At 41.8% G+C, this 21188-nt stretch overlaps 1 protein-coding gene across 3 annotated transcripts in view; it reads right to left on the reverse strand.

Annotated features, from left to right (window-relative positions):
- ADAMTS2 (ADAM metallopeptidase with thrombospondin type 1 motif 2) overlaps positions 1-21188 on the reverse strand; it is a 222915-nt gene that overhangs the window by 27954 nt on the left and 173773 nt on the right. For all 3 annotated transcript variants that reach the window (XM_053990728.1, XM_053990729.1, XM_053990727.1), the window contains 6 exons: positions 20555-20638; positions 9831-9987; positions 8891-8996; positions 7140-7283; positions 5253-5385; positions 3679-3792 (listed from right to left, as the gene is read on the reverse strand). In XM_053990728.1, coding sequence (XP_053846703.1) covers positions 3679-3792; positions 5253-5385; positions 7140-7283; positions 8891-8996; positions 9831-9987; positions 20555-20638 — 738 coding nt within the window. The remainder of the gene's footprint in view (positions 1-3678; positions 3793-5252; positions 5386-7139; positions 7284-8890; positions 8997-9830; positions 9988-20554; positions 20639-21188) is intronic.

The following is a 21188-nucleotide window of genomic DNA, read 5'->3' on the forward strand; positions in this document are numbered from 1 at the left end:
TATTTAATCATTCCCTTCTTTTCCTGACAGAGGAAAAAATCATTCCAAGTTTTACTCAGATCATCTCATTAGCACAGGGCAAGCAAAGAGAAGACCTGCTAGGTTTGTGCTGGATCCTTGGCACAGAAGCCAAATCCAAGAGCAACATCAGCTTGGTTGGCAGGGGCAGCTACCAGGCTCTTAACCTCTCTCCAAGAAAAGAAAAAAAAGGAGGCTCAGGTGCTGCAAACCTTGATGTTAGTCACTGCAGCAAGCAGATGGACTCAAACATGTGATCTCCCTGCGTGACTGACTCTGGGTTTTATTTCTACCCTGTGGAGAGCAGTTAGCTACTTCAGCTGACATAAATGTCTCCCCAGAAGAGTAATATTTTTAAAAAATGGAATAACAAAAACTGATGATAGATTTCTGAAGTTTGCCTGGATTCAGAAGTCTGAGGCTAATGGTAGAGCTGACAGAATTGTATACAAGTAAATAAATTATCAGCTGACAGCATATGTTTTCTTTCAATCTACAGAATGCCGGGCAGAGTTAAGCTTTGCACAGTTATGTCTTGTCTGCATGGTTTACTATAGCAATTTACTGAGTGTTTGTGACTCCACAGTAAGACTCTGAACTTCCATGTGCTTAACTTTACACACTGGAGTTATTTTGTGGAAGGTAATGTGACCATTGCAAGTGGCTGCATCATCAAAGCCTCACAAAACTGATAGAGACCTCCCTCTTGCTGTTGAAAATTCAATCTGGTTTTAAAAAAATCAAGCTGGGAGCAGTATAAATTATTCTATATCCTTCAGGATTCTGTCAAAATAGTAGTTTTCTTTTCTGACTGGGAAGGTCCAGGAGAATATGTTATTTTTTTTATCTTTAAACCCAGCAAATTATTAGTTTGCTGCCAATTAACATCATGGTTGCTCAGTATCTCCATTTGCACAAGAAGGCTTATTAAGAAGTTTTCAAAATGGCAGAACCTCACTTTTTTGGCAACTTAGTTCAAATAACCACAGGCACAGAAGAGCTTACAAACATTTGCATAAATATATATACTTATCTGTACACATACATACACATGTATATCCAGCATGTACATACATGCTCGAAAGCCTCATCTTCCCTTTCAAAGGGTCGTGTCTGGGACATCCAGGACACAGCCTGGGTGTGCAGACACATGCCCCTCCTGCCTGCCAAAAATATGCTACAGATTTCACATTTCCCACATGGCTGTTCTCGCCCCTTGACCATCAGTTAGGAAGGAGGCAGCTGGACTGGATTCTCCCCAATGGCATCTGGCTAGATTTAGGATCAGTTATCAGTTATGTGAACACCAGCCCCAGGTGAGAACATCCACGCACCGCACGCCGTGTTCACCTCCCCAGCACCACTTGCATTTCTGGCATCCCGTCCCCTCAGCTGCAGCAAAGCCAGATGTTTCTGTGACACATCAGCAGTGCTGTGATTGGTTTGAGCTTAAAATAGGCCCTGGGAATTAGTGGTATGAAATCATGAAAACTGCAAGTCTCTAAAGTGGGAAACAAATGAATCTTTCTCAATCAACATCGTTTCTGTACTTTTCTTTTCTGGCATGATTCCAAAGAAAATAGGCGATCACGTTTGAAATTGTTTTCTATTTTTCTCAAGTGCTGATGAGGTATCCTGGGAGATGTACCTGAAAGGAAGCTGCCCCACAGCAACTGAGTCCCAGCTTTGGGCAATAAATGCATTTTACAGCCCCGTGCATTCAGGCAAGAGCCTCTGGTATTGTCCCACTTGGGAAGAGAGTGAACAGGGGAAGGCAAAATCAAGGGCAGGGATTAAAAGGAAAGGAACAGATGTAAAAGCATTGATCTGATGTACCTGTATTAAAACACCAATATCTAATAAATACACTGGTCAAATGCTGAGCTCAGATACATAAAGTCAGCTATATAACCTCCAGAACTCCCACTATTTAAAAAAACCCAAACAATTTATTTCAGACTGCTGAGCCTTATCTAATAAAACGGTTTTCATTTTATATCATTTTCTCAGGTTCTTCTTCTGGAAGGTGGCAGTAAGTTTATTTATCAAAAAACTGGGACAGCTCCCTTGAGAATAAAACAGTCAGAGTCCTATCATCTACTGAAACTTCAGAATGTGCACATACTCTCTTGCATCTTTGCAGAGCTCAAAAGCCTGGCTGTCTGCACAGCTTGCTGAAGCCTTGGATCCCAAGTTCCAGTCCAAAGAAAATTTTTACAGCTGAGTTGCATAATATCCTGACAAACTGTTTATAATGGAAGCACTGACAGATCCTTAACTCTAGGGTTACAAATTCCTTTTTTCTCCTCATTTCTGTTCAAATACTAATATGAATGAATAGCTCAGGGAAGAGGGTGATGCAACAAAATGGAATATAACTTTTTTTTTTTTTAAGAGGACTTCTTGCAGTCTTGCCATGGGGATCATGAATATTTTTAATAAAAAAATCAAGATAAAGAAAAGTGTATCCAAATAAATTGTCTAAAATTTTGGATTGTAACCTAATTCTTTTTTAATTTTTTTTTTTTTTAATAAGAGACAAAGCTTTTGTAACAGGAATTATTTAAAGACGAGAAGACCAGAGGGGAGTGGTTTGAATAGAGCATGACTTGCTAGGGAATTAATTTAACATAACTTTTTCATAAAAAATATTTTTCAAACCATAACAGCAGCTGCTATTATGGGTCATTTATTGCATAAATGATGTCATACACTGGGTTGTAAAAAAAACTTTCCAAGTAGCGACATCTTCCTCTCCCCCTCAGTCACTGCATCCAAAGCCTAGGGAAGCCAGATTTCTTTCATCAGACTTCAAAGGTCTTGGAGTTCAGACCCACTGTGAGCAGAGTGTGATCTCACGGAGGATAACCGGGGCTGGGAGCAGCTCCAGCGCGGTGGATGCGCGGCCGGAGCTCTCTGAGCCTTTGCCACCCCACACATCCCTCCACCACTCCTTGTGCCTCCCTGGGTTCTCATCAAACCTGCAAACCCACCTCCACAGACCTGCCCTTCTCTGCTCACAGTCCCTCTGTGCTGTCATGTGGGTTCTCTCTAGCTGGCACTCAACTCCCACACCCATCCTTCCCCTCCGGGAAGCTCCAGCGGCTGTGGCTTGGCTGTTTCTCCAGCTCCCACTGCTCTCTGCACGGGGGAGGCCAGGCAGCACCACAGCAACAGCACTGGTCCAAGCACAACACCCTGACCTCAAAAGAGTCATAGGAGAGTGGAAATTTCCCCATTTTTGGATTTGCCACAGAGATTTGCGTGGGGCAGATACTGCCATGAGCTGTCTGAGGATGGGGTTTAATGGTCCCAGAGTGGCCATGCAGGACTCCAGCCCTCACCCCATGTCCTCTCCTCACACTGCTCCGAATCACAGAATATTCTGAGTTGGATGGAACCCACAAGGATCATCAAGTCCAGCTCTTGAGTGAATGGCCCCTACAGAGATCAAACCCATGTGCTATTAGCACCGTACTCCAACCAGCTGAGCTAATGCTCAGCACTTCACTTGCACTCAGGAGTTGCCCCACATCTTAGCAAACCTCAGGTCCTCCAGACAGGTTCTTCTCTTGTTCCTCTTAATTTTGAGGGGAACATCCCCAGCTGCACACAAACACTGCCCACGGGCGTGTGGGTACACAGGGCACCAGCTCTCACCTTCCCTGGTGCACACATGGTCCCGTCCAGCGGAGGCCCTTTCTTTGTTTTGCAGAAATAGGGGTTCTCGGGGTGGCTACACCACAGCTGCTTGCAGGGATCAAATGTACGGAACTGGAACACACAAAAAAAAATCAGAGTGGATGATGCTTTAAGAGAGCTCCCACTGGAAACCGCAACAAAAGCTGAAGATGGGGGAGTTCCTTTCCTAGGTATAAAATGCCAGCTGTTAAGGTTGATCCCTGAGGAGCACCGTGATGTCTGTGGATTGAATATTTGAGCATACAGAATCATGACTCTGAGGCGAGATCCCATCTGCATGCGATGGAATAAAGTCAGACAAAAATAGTTTTACAAGTGACCAACCAACTTCCTCAGGCAGTGAGACACATGCTGCCTTTTCTTACAGCTTCTCCAAATGGGGCTGCTTCGTTTGGCAAAAAAAGCAAAAAATCCTTGTGCACCCATGGGAGGTGGAAATGAGCTGCTCAGACTTTAGCTCAGCTGTTGTAATCCCCTTCTTAGGGGGATGGAAATTTGAGATCAGGTCCCCAATCCAATGAATAAATCAGCATTTTACCTACAATGCAAAGGCTTCTATAGGAGAGGATGGGAACCACCCACCACAAAACATACTAAATCATGATGTCTGGACATGCTTTTGGCTATTCTGAACAGAGAATAACAGAAAGTCTCCATCTCCCATGCTCTGGAGGATGGCTGGAAGAAAAGATTCTCTTTGGATGGGACATTCTTCCAAGGCAGCATCAGAGGGAATTGTGTAAAGACACAACACTACAGCTCATGCTGTAAAGGTTCTCATCCATTATCTAGGGACACTACTCGGCATATATATTCCTTCAGATGGGAACGAAAGCAGAAATGTTACGTGTCAGCAGCTGCCAGCAGCTGAAAACATCTCTTTCCATTTAATATTTAGTTCTACTTGAGGAGCTGGAGGTGGGAGACACAGCCCTGCTGCAGAAGACTCTATTTTCTGAGGCCAGTCCACTAAGAATAGCACTAATCTTGTCTTGCTTTAAACTTGGACTTTGCCTCTTGTTTTCCTCATACAGGAGAGCCAGCCATGTCATCAGGAGCCCTTACAAGTTGCTTTACTTGCTGTGAGGCCTATTTTCTCTTACAAGGTATCAAAATGCATTACACTTTCCATAAAACTGGATCATAAAAGCATGTTGCCCTGGACTAGCACTATGAGATGTGGCAGCAAATCCATCTCCTTCCACATCCGGGTGGGAGTTTTGTAGCAAAATAACCAGCTGCCAGCAAGAGGAGGCTCAATAACACAGCAAGTTTGTTTGCTTGACAACTACAGATATTTATGAAACTACACAATAATTACTTCTGTAACTCCAGTTGAAAAAAAAAAAACCAAACCAAGAAATATTTAAAATAACATATATATCAACATTTAGTTGTTAATCCCTGCTTACAGATAAGAAGGCACAACATCTTTCCTTGTGGGCTTCACTACCCTGTCCCTATTAAGGACATTTCAGAGACACAGACCCCTCCTGGATGAGAAATAGCAGAAGCTGAAGTTAAGTACTCACAGCTGTGCACATCATGTATCCCAGGCCGAAGTCAAATCGGCACTGCTCATTCATGGAGTAGTGAATTCCTGGCAGCTGAGGAAGGGAAGGCCAGTCGTGTTCGAAGGGATCATCCCGCAGACAATCGTAGGAACTGCAACAGGCAAAAATTACAGGAACAGATGGGGCTGTGAGGCTTACACAGTGTTTGTGGTTTCATTGCCTTTTTGTTCCAAACAAAATAGAGCCTACAATTTCTCAGATGCTGGTCTTGAAGAGCAGTTAATATTGCAATTATGGGCACATTCACTTTAGCACATCATATCTACCTTCAATGGATTCTATATGTCTTTTTTTGAAGCTCTTCCATTGTAATTCCCATTTAGCTTGCAGGTAAATTCCTATCAGTCTCCAGGCTCCTTATGTGAAAAGAATCAAAGCAAGAATCCACATGAGACCAAGAAGAAAAGAAAGTCTAATTAATTTTCCATTTGTGGAATTTCTTGCTGCCTGCAGCTGTCTTTCAAGTGAGGTTTCAAAAGCAGAGGCCAGGGTTACCAGCCCAGAATAACACCGAGATTACAGTTTCCCCGTGTCCTCCCTGAGAAGCAGTGACTCATTTACAGACTTCACGTGGGTTTGTTCCCTCTCTCTGCTTCTCCTGATCGCTCCCAGCTCCATCCATAGTTTGAACTAAGTTTCCTTTCTGTGTGATCAATGTGGAAGTTTCTCCTCTGCTCCTAAGGAGTGAGAACAGCCTGTAGAATTACATCTGACCAGGTCATGCCAGCACAAAAGACTGATGCCAGTCCCACCAAATGGTTAACCCAGTGTAAGTATTGGTTGATTCACACCAGCACAATCCACAGGGTCTCTGAAATGTCTCCCAGTTATTTTACAGACATGAGGACACCATACACGAGCCTATCCTGGCAATCATTAAGGTTGCCTTGAAGTTACCAATAGCTGAAAGCAGAATTTTGAGGTTAGATTTTCTTCAAAGTAAACCATCATTCTGCTTTGTTATAAGACTTCTTATAAATAGTTGTATTTAAAAGAACATAAAGCAGCCCTCTAGGCCAGATGATTTTTATTTAATGGCTAAAGCTCTGGAGGATTTTGCTAATTGAAACAATCACACTTCCCTCACCATGTTTTTATTCCTTATTGCCACACCTAAGATATCTTTGATAATAAAAATACTGACAAAAAGGCTGACTCATGTTTACTTCATGTATTTTGCTGCTCTTTTTTCCTACTCATTTTCAGCTTTTGCTGGTTATGGTAGTAGTTTCCCCATATTTTTTATACATCTTGCACATAACAAGGAGAGGGTTTTTTCTGTAAGGAGCAAAAAAAAAGGTAATAAACAACAGAATTTGCCAGGGAACTCCACACAGGTCTAATGCCTGAAGTGTCAGGTCCAAAAAGGAAGGCAAGGGGCATGAATGAAGCTGTTTAAACAGCTTTTGCATTTAAGGTGCTGAAAGAAAAATTAACAACTGAAGAACTGATTCTGGAACCATGTGTGCTTTTCAGAAATCTACTGAAGTCAACGAAAGCCCTGATCACTTAAAGGGCAGATTTTTCTCTCTAGGCAGCACCATCTTGTCACTGACAGGTACCATAAGCAACAAATGGCAAGACAGACACAACACTGCTGGGTAGCCAAGGCAGCCCTCAGCTAGAGACTAGGGAAGGGAGGGAGAAAAGTTAACAATGAGATTCACAACAATGCCTTCCATCATCCCTGACAGGACAGCAAATATATCCTCGATGTCCAGAAAAGGAACAGACGCGAATGAAATGAGGATCATTTAGAATGGGCTGAGATCAAAGCGAAGGCGGGACGCAGAGCGGCTCCCACTCGTCCCTCACGGAGGGCAGAGGCAGCCGTGCAGTACTCACTGGAGGTAGCGGTTCAGCTCCTGCTGGCTGCAGCGGGACCAGTGGAAGCGGTGGAAGGCAGCCTGCACCAGGGGGGCCATGATGCTGCCCAGCCGGACCTCGTCCCCACAGCGGTTCCCTTGGCCGTCGTGCTCCATTCCTAAACTGCCCCGCGCACACAGAGACACAGCGGTGACGTCGCGGGTGGGCTCCGAGTGCTGTCCCCTCCCCATGTCACCAGGGCTTGGTGCCAGCAGGGTTCTGAAGTCCCACGGCCCTTGTTCACATGAGCGAAGTCATGGGAATAAGAGCAAGGCTGGAGCTAAAGAGCTGCTCTGGAGTAACTCCCACATGGAAGGATCGTCCCTTGAGAGTACTTTCATGCCATTAGCCTAATCCACTTTCAAAAAAACCTAAAAATGCCTTTTGTGGTCTTTGTGCACGTGCACATTTGTGAGTTACTACAGCTAAATGTGAATCCATTTCTGAATTACTAAGCCTGCCCAACCTCCAGAAATACTAACAGAAATGATCCCAGGCTCTAAGCTGGAGCTATCCAGGACTTTATATAACTTCTAAAAAAATCACACCTTAGCTTGATTCAAAGTATTTTGCCACTGTAGACTTTTTTGCATGGAAATAAAGAAAAGCACCCCACAGAAAGCTAGTTCAGACAAGCTGCTGTTGCCCAGGAGCAATCCCACATTGTTTAAATGTGAAACAGCCTGGAAAGTGGCAGATGCTTTCTATATTACAGATATTTTAAAATTTCTTTTTGGATTTATTATGAATATATTTGCTCCTTTCCTTTGTTAGGATCTTATATTGCATTTTTAATAAGCACTATTGGACTAATGTGGGCAATAGCTGTCCATAGTTAAACCAAATTAACAGATTGGGGCTGAATATGACCTGAGGGATTACAAACTTTCTGCAGTGATGTCTCTTTTAAAGCCCATGCTGTGTTCTTTTCATTCCTAATTCAAAAATTCTGGAATCAAATACTAACTGAGTCTAAAATAGGTGTCTCTGTCTAACTAAGATATGTTTATGGTGACTTCAATAAATTTTGGCACTTTATTGTTTAAAAAAAGAGAAAGGGCCGGCAGGCATTCTTAGAGAAAACAGAATAGATGGAAACTATTCAGAAAAAGCCTTCTGGTAACTGTTATTCTACCAAAGAGAAAATGGGAAATCAGTGGGAGTTCTCTGGAGGGAAAACAGGGAAACTAAAAAGAGCTGGGAAAAACCAAGGCTCTGACAACTGCTGCCCAGGCACGGGTTCAAATCACGTCAACAGGTAAAATGACTGCATTTTTTATATGAGATATATAGAACGGATGTAACTGCAGTGCTTGGCACCTCGCTTCTATACAGTATTGTTTCCTTTATCAGCAGTAACATATACAGATTATGTACTTATTTAGTATGGATTGCTTGCAAGAATACTGTGTTTCACTGACTCAGTGAATTCATATTTCTTTATTATGGATACTTTACATTTCCACCAGGAGACTACAATACATCATTCAATCTAGTCCCACAGCAGCCCTGGAAGATATTTTGGTATTAGTTCTTTTTTCCCATTTGAAAATCCCAAAATATAAAGCTTACTTAAGACAATAAAGAAAGCTTTGTGAGAGCTGAGACCTGAAACCAGAGCTAACCCTAAATATTGTTTCTTAACAGCAATTGCATATGTTCAATATCATCAGCATTTGTCTGTACCAAAAGCCATTTAAGGCACAACACAGATGTCCAGTTGTACTCACACATGTCCAGTTTCATGAGCCACCACAAATGCAGATGAAAAACCATCTTCATGGTTGAGGGTGCAGCTTCGGACAGGATGGCACATCCCAGTGACAGGAGCATAGCCTGTGAGAAACACCAAGTGTTTCATAAAATGGGCAAGTACAGAAAAATCAACGTGGTGGGAAGCTCTAGGGTGAGCTCTGCCCTTTGTTGGGACACAAGTGTAGTTGAAGTGGTCCTGTCAAGACCTCTGCCCACAAACATTGAACAATGTGCTCCTTCATCTAGGAAACAGATGAAACCAGCCTTGAACAAATGAAAACTTCCTGGCTCACCAAGAAAATTCTTGTCACCTCTTGGACTGCCCTATGATTGCCTTTTCTAAGTGCATAAGACAACAGAGGCAAAGAACACCACGTGCTGCTGTATGGAGCAGCCAAATACCAGCCCTCAGGGAGCAAAGCCCCAGACCTGTGTTGACAGCAGTTCTGGCCAACTCAAAATGAATGGAAAAGCTCTGAGATTTCTCCCCTCTGGTGAAAAACCTGATCTCAGAGGAGGCAGAGGTCTGAAAAAAGGAAAAAGTGGACAGCGCTTGGCCCTGCTATTCCAGACCTCTCCATAACCACATTTCTTGCAATTCGGCCGTAACACAGCAACAGCTTTGGAACTTTTTAAACACAAAATCTATTATTTAATCTTTGGGCATTTCCAGAACTGTTTACATATGTATCCCATTTTTTTTGCTTCAGTAAGAACACAGAAGTGATCCAATAGGTAATCAGTAAGAAAGGATCAAATAACAAGTGAAGCAGCTATGACTGAACATGGCTCAATGCAGAGCTCTTGAGGAAAGAAAACACTGAGCACAGCTCAGCAAAAGAGATACAATTAAACTTTAAGTGACTAGCCTGGCTCGGTAATAAATGCAAATGCAAAACAAACCTAGACACACACCTTGCATGCCTGATGGACCAAAATCCTGCCTGGTGAGGAAGATGGCATGGTCGTGATACTCGGCGTGCCCAGTGTCGGGTTTCTGCTGCAAGTAGGCCCAGCGACACACGTTCTCCAGGCTTTGTGAGGGGTTCCCAATCTCTATCAGACTCATAGACTGCGGTCACACAGGGGAAAAAAAGACACCAAGAGTTATTTATTAAATGAGTGGGCAATTTTTTTCCCAACTTTTTCAGGCACTTGACTAAATATCCCATTTCCATTACAATTTTGTTCTTAATTAAGAGATACTTACACTTCAGAAACAAATTTTACTGGATCAAGAAAGCAAGAAAATAGCTAAAGTTCATGGTTAGATTGTGATTTCTGCATTTAATGAGATCTAAGATATAACAAAATTTAAAAATAGATGAGAAATAATAAGATGGGTATTCTAATGACAAAACTCATACTGGGTTGTGCACTTACTATTTCTATGCCACCCTGGCATCAGTTTATGTCACTTTATCATCTCTTTACCATCACTTGCAGTCTGGATATACAGTTCCTGATGGAGCACATGTCCCTTTAGGAATCACAACAGTCTCAACCAGGAGAGAATGACCCAGCGTGGGGAAGATCAATGCCTAATGGCCAAGAAAAGCCTATCACAACAACTGCAGAGAGCCAGCACCCTGTCCTGTTCATCAGCTGCTTTTGTCATGAAACGGAGCTGCTTAGGCCGTTCTGTCAGACCTTGGCACACTCCTGGATGCTCTGTCGGTGTAAAACCAAGTGTACTTTTTCAGCTGTACTTGAATCATCACTTCAGAAATGGACTTTCTCAGTGACTATCTCTTAAATAGCATTTTCTTTATCCCATTACTCATCTGAAGATCATTCAGAAGGTAGAACACAACTTCCCATTGTGGAGTGCCATTCTCCATGTAAACCACACATTACATGGGTGGTGAACTGACACGGCTTGGCTCTCCAGTGAGCTGACGTGTTAGGTGAGGTGCAAAGAGCAGTTCTCTTGAGCAAAGACGAGAAAGGCATTTTAAAATCCAATTATTACATCTGTCTCCTTTTTTTTTGCAGTAAGTACTTTCTTCAGAGTCCCCAGCTAATTCTGCTTGATACTGTACAGTGCTAAGACTTTAGAAAGCTTATTGTATGTGGGATACTCTAAAATGTATGACTAACTGACCTGTCTCAGGACTTCCAGGATTTGTAAGAACTACAGATGTGAACCCTGGCTTTTCATATGAAAAAATTATATTACCATGACAACACTGTAATCATAACAAAACCCACTACAGTTTAGATGCTATACTGTACTGCAAGCATTTGTCATTCCAAAATACTTAATGTAGAGCAAAACTTAGCCTAGGCCAAAAATAAGAGAGAAGTAATACAATTCATGTTTAAATACAGATGTATTTGACGTGTCCTCTAATTGAATGCATGATTGAGTACGTAGAGTATTGACTACATGAAAAAGAAAATCCTCAAAGGGTTGTGGAGGAACAACTGGAATTGATAAAAGAAGCGTCTGCCAAACTGAGGTCTGATTTTGGCAAAACTAAGATATTACAATTCTGCAAATGTTCGGAAAAACAAATTTATAAACCAAATAGAGGCACAGTTTGGATTCTGATACCACTGTGAAATGAAAAAGTTGTAATATAATCCTGTGCTGGATCATACTGCTTCCAGCCATAATTCCCTTGGAAATTGAACTAATAACTGTATTTTAAATGGTGGGACAGTTGTGGTGCCTTTATTGAATCTTTGTATATTTATAAGAACATACTTAAACAAACTTTGAGTCACTAATACAGGGCAAAATCCTGGCTCTTCAATAAAAATCCTAGTCTGTTAAACTGGGTTTGACTGTTGCTGAGGTCTGTAATAATATCCATCAGTGGTAAAACAAAAACAAACAAGCAAACAAACACAAAACTTATCTGTCTCACCTTCACTCTTATTTCTCTTAAACTGCACAAAAAAGATCAATTCCTTCAAGATGCTCAATAAAAAATCTGACTGGAAGACTCAAAAGCAAAGAATGCTGTAAAATGAAGTTGAGAAACCTCTAGTTTTCTAATATTTTCTGATGTTTGCTAATACTTCCTTATTTCATAATGGCTTCCTTGTGTACATTCTACCAAATGAAAAATTGCATCATTTAAGACACAATGATCAGAAAACAAAGAAAACACACACCCTATCAACATATGCTTTGTTTAAGGGTATCCAATTATTTGCAAAGAAGTCTTGAATTTGCATAATCAGCAAAAAAGCATAGAAAATAAAATGTCAATTATTTCCTAATAACCACTGCTTTATAGCTTTCCTCTGTTATCTCTTCCCTGCCCGCTAAACCAAACCCTTGTTGGTGGAGTTCATCACAAAAGCAAAGTATTTGTCTCTGAATGAACTAAGAGAGCAGGTTTCAGCACTGCTCTGATTAACATCGAGTCTGCCAGAGGCCAGAGCAGTCTGGCACAGCAAAGCAGCAGCTCCCGTGGTTCAGGCACTGCCCTGGCATCTGCCGTGAGTCAACAACTCTCTCACTGTATTCTGAAGTCCGTTCCAAGAGCAAAACCACAGGCTCAGTCCAAGAGAACCTCAATGCTTACTTATCAAAACACTGATTTTAGAGTTTGTCTTCAAGCAAGTGAAGTTGGACCAACTGGTTAATATGGAGAATTCTGGGGTTTTTCCTCCAACACAACAAGAAGAAAGAAAAAAAAAAACCCTTTCACAAAAAAGGGGAAGCTGAGAACACACAAATCCTATAAAACATGTTTTAGCTGACCCAGTGTTTTTGCCAATGACACAACTTTAACATCATAAAACTGGGCCTTACTGCTCTTTAAGTTGAGAAACAAGACATCCACTAGGAAGTCAATTATTTTGAGTGTCCATGTGCTATGAATGTAAGTAGCAAGTCTAGGTCCTGTAAGTGAAGAGGACTTCAGAGAGTGAGAGGAAAAACTCAATCTGTCTGCTGAGTTCTTCAATCACCTGAGCACTCAAATCATCTGGTCACTAATCCCTTGTCTTTCCTCACTGTAATGCAGCAGCCTGAAAAGAGAAAACCACATGATTCCTAGCAAATTTTTAACTGAATTACCACTTTCCACAATTTGCCAAAGACTTTCAGATCAGAAAGGCTCCAAAAGTGCTAACAGCAAATATTGCATGGCCAGGGAACCATCAGTGAGTCAAGCTCACTGTGCTGTGCAACTGCACTGGTTGAGACTGAAGAACCACAAACACCATGGTCCTCTCCTCACAGCAGGCAATGGTATGGCCAGGGAAGGGAATTAGAGGTAGTGTTTCCCTCCAAAGAACCTCCAAGGGTCCAGTGGTCTTTGGATCAAAGACTTCCTAAGCCAGGCATGCCTTTATATAGAATTTTATCCACTTTTCCAGCTGCCTTGCCTTTACAGATAAATGATGCTGTCCTGAAGAAAGGAGCTTAGGAGATCATGGGACCAGGCAGAGCTTGTTAGTTGACAGGGCAGATGTCATATGTTTTAGAAGGAGGTTGTCCAAAAATTACTCTTGTAGAAATATCAGATAACACTTAATAATATTTTCTTTTGGATTTTGATGTGGGCTTTCATCAGAGCCCAATCCCTTATTAAATGGACAAAGCAAGTAACAAAGAGGAAAAGAGATGAGCTGTGTGCTGTAATAAGGGCTGAAAGGTAAAATCCCTTTTTTCACACTGCAAACAGGGGAAGTTGGGGGCCAGCAGGCTGCACATGGAGAAGAGGTGTAGGTGTTACTCTTGGCCAGCAAAGGGCCCACACTGCCAGGAACTTGCAGGTCCTGCAGCTGGCTGGGAGCTCCGACCTGGCTGGGAAGGACCTCTTTCCAAGCAGGACAGCAGGCCTGTGGAGAGCATTACTCAGCTGATCAGCAGGAAAACTGCCAATGGAAAGAGAAACTTTCCTTCTCACAGCAAGAAAAGCAAAAAATCTGTGAACTGCTGATGGAAACAGATGGAGATGTTGGCCAAGAAGTGGAAAGGGCTCAGCTGGGAAAACAACCCCCAGGCAAGGAGACACCACAGAGGGTGATGAGGACAGTCTGCCCTACAGAACTAGCTGAGGCCTTTTCTCTGGGAAACTCAACATCTACCAATGCTGCACATTTTCCTTCATTTTTTTTTGATTCTGCCTTTATTTCTTCTCCACTCCCTTCCTTCTTAGATGGAAGCAACAAAAAAAAAAAAAACAAACAAACAAACAAACAAACAAACAAAAAAAAGACAACTGATTTGCAACTACCATTCATACAAAGAGGAAAAGCAGTGGAGTAAGAAGTGGTTGAAAACCAGAGACATCTCAGAACCTTCTTTGCTACCTGTCTTATCCTTTGGGAAGTTATCAGTTCTCTTATATGAACACACTGAAGAACAAGGCATTCATTAAGCTGACTGGAAAGTCTTTCAAATACTTGTGGAGATTATGGGACAAGGAAGAAATATGTGATTTTTTTTTTTCTTCAACAATGTCAAAGTTATCTTAGAAGAAAACTGCAAATTTAGTCTATATTCTACCCAAGCCTTTCAAGAATGTTCAAGCTGCCAGCCCATGTGAAAGACACACTGGTGTCACAGACGGAATGGCAGCTCCCCTTAAGCAACTGTTTTATTTATCTAATATTTGGCATCACTGGGTACAACTTTGCAAAAGTGATGATGAGCAGGTAACTGGTGATAAGAACATGAGAAATTTAGGCTGGTCAGAAGCTTGGGACCTTTCCTAACTCATCCATTAGGTGGTGCTCCAAGAGAACCAACGGAGAAGGCTTTGCAGCTCTTCAGTAGCTCCAGGAGGAGCAGAAATATTCTTAACATGACAGGCTTCAAACTATAGTAGGAAAAGTTGGACCACAGCAGTGCACACGTTCAGGAAACAATTTAACATATGACTTTCCCTTCCTGAACGTGTAAAGTCTCTGCAAAACACACTGTTTACATTGCTTCTACTTGGCACTTCTATTGCTCATTGGATATTGGATTAGAACTTCTATATTCTTCTCTCATCCTGAACATGACAAGCACAAGATAAATAAATACAATTATTGAATGTCCATGGTAACCAAACTAACAAAAATAGCTCATTCAGCAAACTGTCATTTTGCATTCAAAGGATTTGTAAAGCTTTCTTACGGCAGCAGTTTGTAAACATTTTTCAGTCTCTAATTCTATATAAATGTAAGCAGATCAGGAGTACAAAGCACTGTTTATGCTATCAGCCAGCTCCACATTCTTCAAGGTCCCAACAAAATACACTGGGAAATTATATAAACTCTAAGTCTAGTATATAAATAATTCACCCAGACAAAAAACAGGAGGGGCAATATCTCTTCTCTTCATCCCCAAATGAAACATATGAAAACAGTGAAAAAATATGAACAGCTGAAAAAATGCTACATCATATGAAAGGCCTGGCCTAGCAACTCAGCCTGTGCAGAACTGGTTACTGGATATGGCCAAATACTGGGGTCAACAACTCCATCCTCAGACACATTTGTAAGCTTGATTCCTGCTGATTGTTTCGGGTCTTCTGCATCTACCAATGACAGTGGAAAAATAAGATACTCAACTCACATTCATGACCTAGTACAAGGAGAGGCTGGAGGAGGCTCAGGAAAATCTCAATATATATAAATACCTATTGGGCAGGGAATAAAAATGGCTGAGACAGTCTTCTCAGTGGGATTCAGAGAAAGGAGAAGAGGCAATTGGCAAGAAAAAAAGCCTTTAGGAGTGTTACTGTAGTTTTACCATAAGAGTGGCCAAACATTGGGAAGGGTTGTCCAGAGAGGTTATTGAGTCTCTGGAAATATTCAAAACCAAGCTGGACAAAGTCCTGAACAACCTGCTCCAGGTGACCTTGCTTTGAGCAGGGCAATTGGACTGGATGATGTCCAGAGGTCCATTCCAAGCACAGCTATTCCATGGCCCTATTGTGCAGCTAACAACCTCCTTGCATTGCCAGGCACAGGTGCTCTCAGCCAGAGTCTTTGCACCTTCCTGGGAGAGGCAGAGATAAGTGGAGGTGCTCATCCATCCAGGGAAACAACAGCAAAATAATGACAAACAGCAGATTTAAGGAATAAATCTGATTTGTGCTTGCAAGGCTGCCTTATGGGAAACAGAGAGAAAGAAGAACCTGACTCAGACTGAACCAGCACTTCCATCCTGGCTGAACCAAGAACATCTCCCCTGCTTACATCAAGCTTAGACATGAAAAGGTCAGATGGCAGAGATAAAGAGAGCATCATTTATGAAAATATCGAAGGTAAAGCCCTGTCCCAAATGAAGGCAGCAGGAGCTCTGCTAATATCTCAGACATACAAAATTGGAAAGTCCTCAGTTGAACAGTCCTGTCCTATGAGGTTGCAGGCATCCACTCCATAGCACTTTCTTCCTGAACTGCTACCTCAAAGCTGTTTGGGTTTTCTTCCCTCCTCTAAGCTATTTGAGAGGCACTCTGCTCTGGTAGTCAGGTTCCTCTTTCACTCTGACCAAGTTAACATATGGTAAGAGTCCAACCACTTGTTATGATGCCAACACTGGTTTACAGCTTACGTGGATTTTCTCTCCCTCCTGGTTGCATTTCCAGATGCCACGAAGCAGAGCCGGCATCCCTCAGCCCATCCCACCCTGCTCCAGGCTGAGTAGAGGCCACTCAGGCTGTGCATGGTGCCAAAGGAGAGCTCAGGGGTGTCCTGCACCGCCACACTCACATTTCCCAAGAAATAACCCTCACAAATTCTCAGGTGGCTGCATTTATTGAAACTCCTGCAGTCCCTGCAAAATTATTTCCAAGTGTTTTTTCACTAATCACTGTATTAATTACATCCATCCCAGCTAACATGTGCTTTCCTCTGCGCTGTGCAAGGGCAGCTCATCTGCACACAGAGTCACCATTGTCAGTGGACAGAGCGTGGGGCTGGAGCCAGGAATTTATGAGGTCTTATCCCCAGCCTGCCAGTGGCCTTCCGTGTGGCCTTGGAAAATAACACTTAACATCTTTGTTTTTTTAGCTGTAAAATGGGAATAATAATCTTTATTCATTCACCTCAAAGCGGCGATGAGAGGATTTTATGCAGTGCTCAGTATTTAAATGTTTCCAAACAAATTTTAGAATAACCAGTCAGGGTTTTTAAATGCATGCTCAGCTCATCTCTTGCAACCTCCTCTGCACTTGGTGCTTGTGGTTGCTTTGCTTATATCCCTGAGTATTCTAGAGCTAGCTGTATTACAGAGCTGTTACAACCAAAATAGGTCTAAGTGGAATAATTCACACAAACATTGAATTATATTAATCTCAAATATATCCGCAGTTGCCAAAATTTGGAATCAATCTTCCTACTACTGAAGTCAAAAAGGCAGAAGCAAGCCAGATCATCTTTTTCCCATTTGAAGAAAAATGCACTGCATGTACCCTGTTTACTTATTTGCAGTATCCCATCACATCAAAAAAGCCAGTGACTTTGGAAGTCAATGTCAAGAAAATGCAGAGAAATGCACTGTGGCTTCTGAAGCCAACACAGATATGGAGCACCCTTTGCAGAACACATTTTTCTATCCTTATGATGGAATTGATAAATGAGTGGGCAGCAGCAAGGCGCAGCTGAAGCCTTCACATCAGTCTGTGTACATCATTTGTTGGAAGTACTAAGAGAAAAGTGGAGAGTCAGGGAAGGGCTGGCAGCTCCTACAAGTCCTGCAAAGCCACCCCAGCCCAGCCACACTGCCTGCTCCCCAAACACACCACCCAGCCAGAGCCCAAGCCTGGTGCTCTTGGCAGGGCTCAACCTGCCACCCCCTCAGAGTCCTGAGGTGATAACTCACACAAAGTGCTAATTCAGTAAAAACATGTCAGATCTTTTGAATTTGTCCCTGAAGTAATTTCAGCATGTGATCACTAAGGAATATCTTCCGTTTTTTCATATTACCAGGGCAATTAATGCTATTCCTGAAATTACTGAAACTTCTGCATGTACAGCTCCCTGTGTTTGAGAATATTAAAAAATAAGTACATTTGAAAGAGTGGAGTACCTTCAAGCAAGAACCAGTGAAATGTTGGTTGCTATGCAACTCAAGTATTGTCCATATTATTCTTATCAACAGATGACATATTGTATAAAATAATATAATCATCTGAAAAATCCACAATACAGTAGAAGGCTGCTCAGGGGTGGAGAATTGGCAATAGCTGAGAGTGCTGTCATAAACCTGACGTTGATGGTACATACTTCATCAGTTACAGAACCATAATGTAATTATTATGATTATTTAAATGGCACCCTTGATAATATATATAAATTGCCTGCAGTGAAGCAAATGAATCTGAAGATATTAGCTCCATGCTTTCAAAAGAAATGCTTACTCAAACAAGATTGGGATAACATTTTCACGTTGTGAAGCCAACCACACTGCTTCATTCATGCACTGCCTTAACTTGTAGACATACTCTACTTAATACTACGTGTTTTGAATATATATTTTCCTAAAAATTGTTAGTGCTCATGTGTGGGACAGTAAAATATTCAAGGCTTTGTTTTAATTCCTCAGAAAAGGTTCAGAAAATAAGAACTATACATTTCTCTCTGCTTTTCCACTGCTAAATTATCCCAAACGTTTAAAGAAAAATCTCCTCACCTTCTACTCCCTGGTACTGGGAGTCCTCTGATCAGGAACTTTAAAAACATGAACAGAAAAGGATGTATTCCTACACAGCCATGGCATGCAGGTTCCCAAATCATAAGGTAGAGGAGCTCTGGAATGATATCTTGTATATATATATTTTTACTATTTTTTGAAAGTGATCGATTGTCTTTCTTGTAAACAAGAATCAGATATGGAAATGCAAGAAAAATTATCTTTGGGGGAAACTTGTGATAGCAGAATTATTCCACTGAAACCAGCAGGACAACTCAGAAGCTAAAGCACTGTACACTGCAGATTGTGGATGTAGAATCCAGAAGGAGAATATCCACAAGCAGATTACACAGACCTGCAAATGCTGCTTCTGTGATGTGGCCAAAGACCTGACAAGAAATGATGGCTTCTGTCCTCTACCCCAGCTCTCCTCTCTAGAATATGAACCTGGTAAATTTCAAATTATAAATGGACAAAGCTTTGCTCTTCACAAGAAAACAAAAATCCTTAAAATGGAATTATGACTGCTGTAGCCACTGTCTGCCATCTGGAAACTGACAGAAATAGCCAGAGCTCACACTGAGGTAGATCTATAGGGCTAAAGATGAATAATAATAAACACATAACAATTATGAAATACCCATGAACTAACTAAGGACTGCAAAGAAGTCACTAGCCCAGGTACTAATTCTGCTGGCTTCCACCACTATTGCAACATCAGATTGGTATGAGATTCATAAGTCAACCTGCAGTCAAATTTTTGCCATTACAGCAATCACAAGGATATTTCAACCATTTTGTAATTCAGTGTTAACTACACACTCCCTGAACTTTCAATCACAAAATGGCAAATATGACCTTTTTTTACCTTTTACTTTAGGACATACATCTGATTAAGTTTATCCAAAGTGCATAACTACATCATCATCACTGCAGGAAAAGCAGAGATGTATTGGTGTGTTTAGTTCTCAAATGGGGAAGCTCCAACAGAAAAATTTAACCCATATCCAGGTAATCAGTCTCCTGCAGAGTCCAGACTAAACCTGAGAGCTCCCTCATTTGCACCAAGGAGGAAAATTCTCAGCTGGTACTGAGTGGGGTAAGCTGGTGAATGCCAGTGGAGCTTCACCATCTGCACTGGCTCTTTGCTGACAGCATTCCAGCAACTTCCATGAACAGACATGGAGTCGTCCAGAATCCAGGTTTTCTACATGAACATGGAAAACCCAGCACTCCAGTCACAAGAAGGTGCATCAGACATTAACACTCTGCTCTGAGCAGCTGGGCCTGATGCTGCATTGGAAGCACTAAAATCACATGTCCTTAACCAAAGCAGTTATCAACATACTTGAAATGTCCTGTTCCTGTTCCCATGGAAGCTGATGTTGACTTGGCAGTAACAGGACACAGGTACTGAACAGATCAATACTTTTGAAACCCATTTAACATTTTGTCCCTCTTTACCCAAGTTTTGTCTGTGGAGCAACCCCTTCCACAGAAACTGAGAGAAAGAACACTTGATATTATTAATTACAGATTTGATCTGCAGAGCTCTTACCTTCTGGTCCCTATTCCACATAACACCCATTTAACTTTAAGCACATGTGTAGTTTCCCTGATAATAAGCACAAGTATAAATGAGTTCTTAGAAAGTAGCCATAGCCCTCAGCATCTTGCAGAGCTGACCTTATGTTGACTGTTACTAACATACAGTTGAACCAGAACAAGTTGTGTTTTCTTTAGGAACTAAAATGTTCTCTATGTATTATGGACTATTTCAAACAAATGTGAAAAGACAGACTGCCAGAGCTAAGCAGTAACTTCAAATGACACAGGGAAAACCCAGAAGAAATGAAAATTATTTGAAATGTAAAGTTTAAATTACAAGCAGATATATATAAACATGAAAGTTCTTTATATTCACAGATTAGTAAGGACAATATATATGGATTAAAATACAAAATAAATATATGTCCCCAGTAACTGTTAATAAAAGAATGAAGTCTACAGATATTGATATCCTCCATTTAAATTAACCTTTCCTTACCTTGCCGTAGCTCAGCAGGATTATCCTCACCAAGACAACGTTAATGTGAGCACCCAGGGACTCATCATGATAAATTTCATTAACCTGCAAAAGAGTTCAGTGCTTTAACAATGGTAACTATGAAGGCAGTGATACAGCCAGTACCTTTTATGCTCTGTCATTAGGCCAAACACCACTTTGTGATCATATTTAAAACATGAAAAACTACACTAATGAGAGAGGGAATGGGTTTTTTTTCCAAACTCTGCTGTAGTCTCCCAACAGGCCATAGTTTAGGGAATAATTTAAAATAAATATATACTCAGAGACTTCAGATTAACAGGTTTATAAATGCCAGCCTAATTGCACTTGGAGGTATCATGGTGCACCCACACCATGCAGCTGAGCTGACCCATGTGTACCCACTGGAGCCTGGAGCAAGGCAATCCAGGCAAAACCCCAAATATCTCTCTGCTGAGCAGGACCATGCATAGGGAAGGGGATGAGTGAGCAGAGAGACAGGACCTCTCTCCTGAGAGCCATTCACCGGATCAGCTCAGCTGCGCCCTGTAACTCTTCCATCTGGGACCCATCACACCACACTCTGCCAAGAGGATGTGTCTCCCCCAAAAAGCTGGTCAGGCACATGAGCTGC

The sequence above is a fragment of the Vidua macroura genome, chromosome 15 (assembly GCF_024509145.1).
Source record: "Vidua macroura isolate BioBank_ID:100142 chromosome 15, ASM2450914v1, whole genome shotgun sequence".
Lineage (NCBI taxonomy): Eukaryota > Metazoa > Chordata > Aves > Passeriformes > Viduidae > Vidua > Vidua macroura.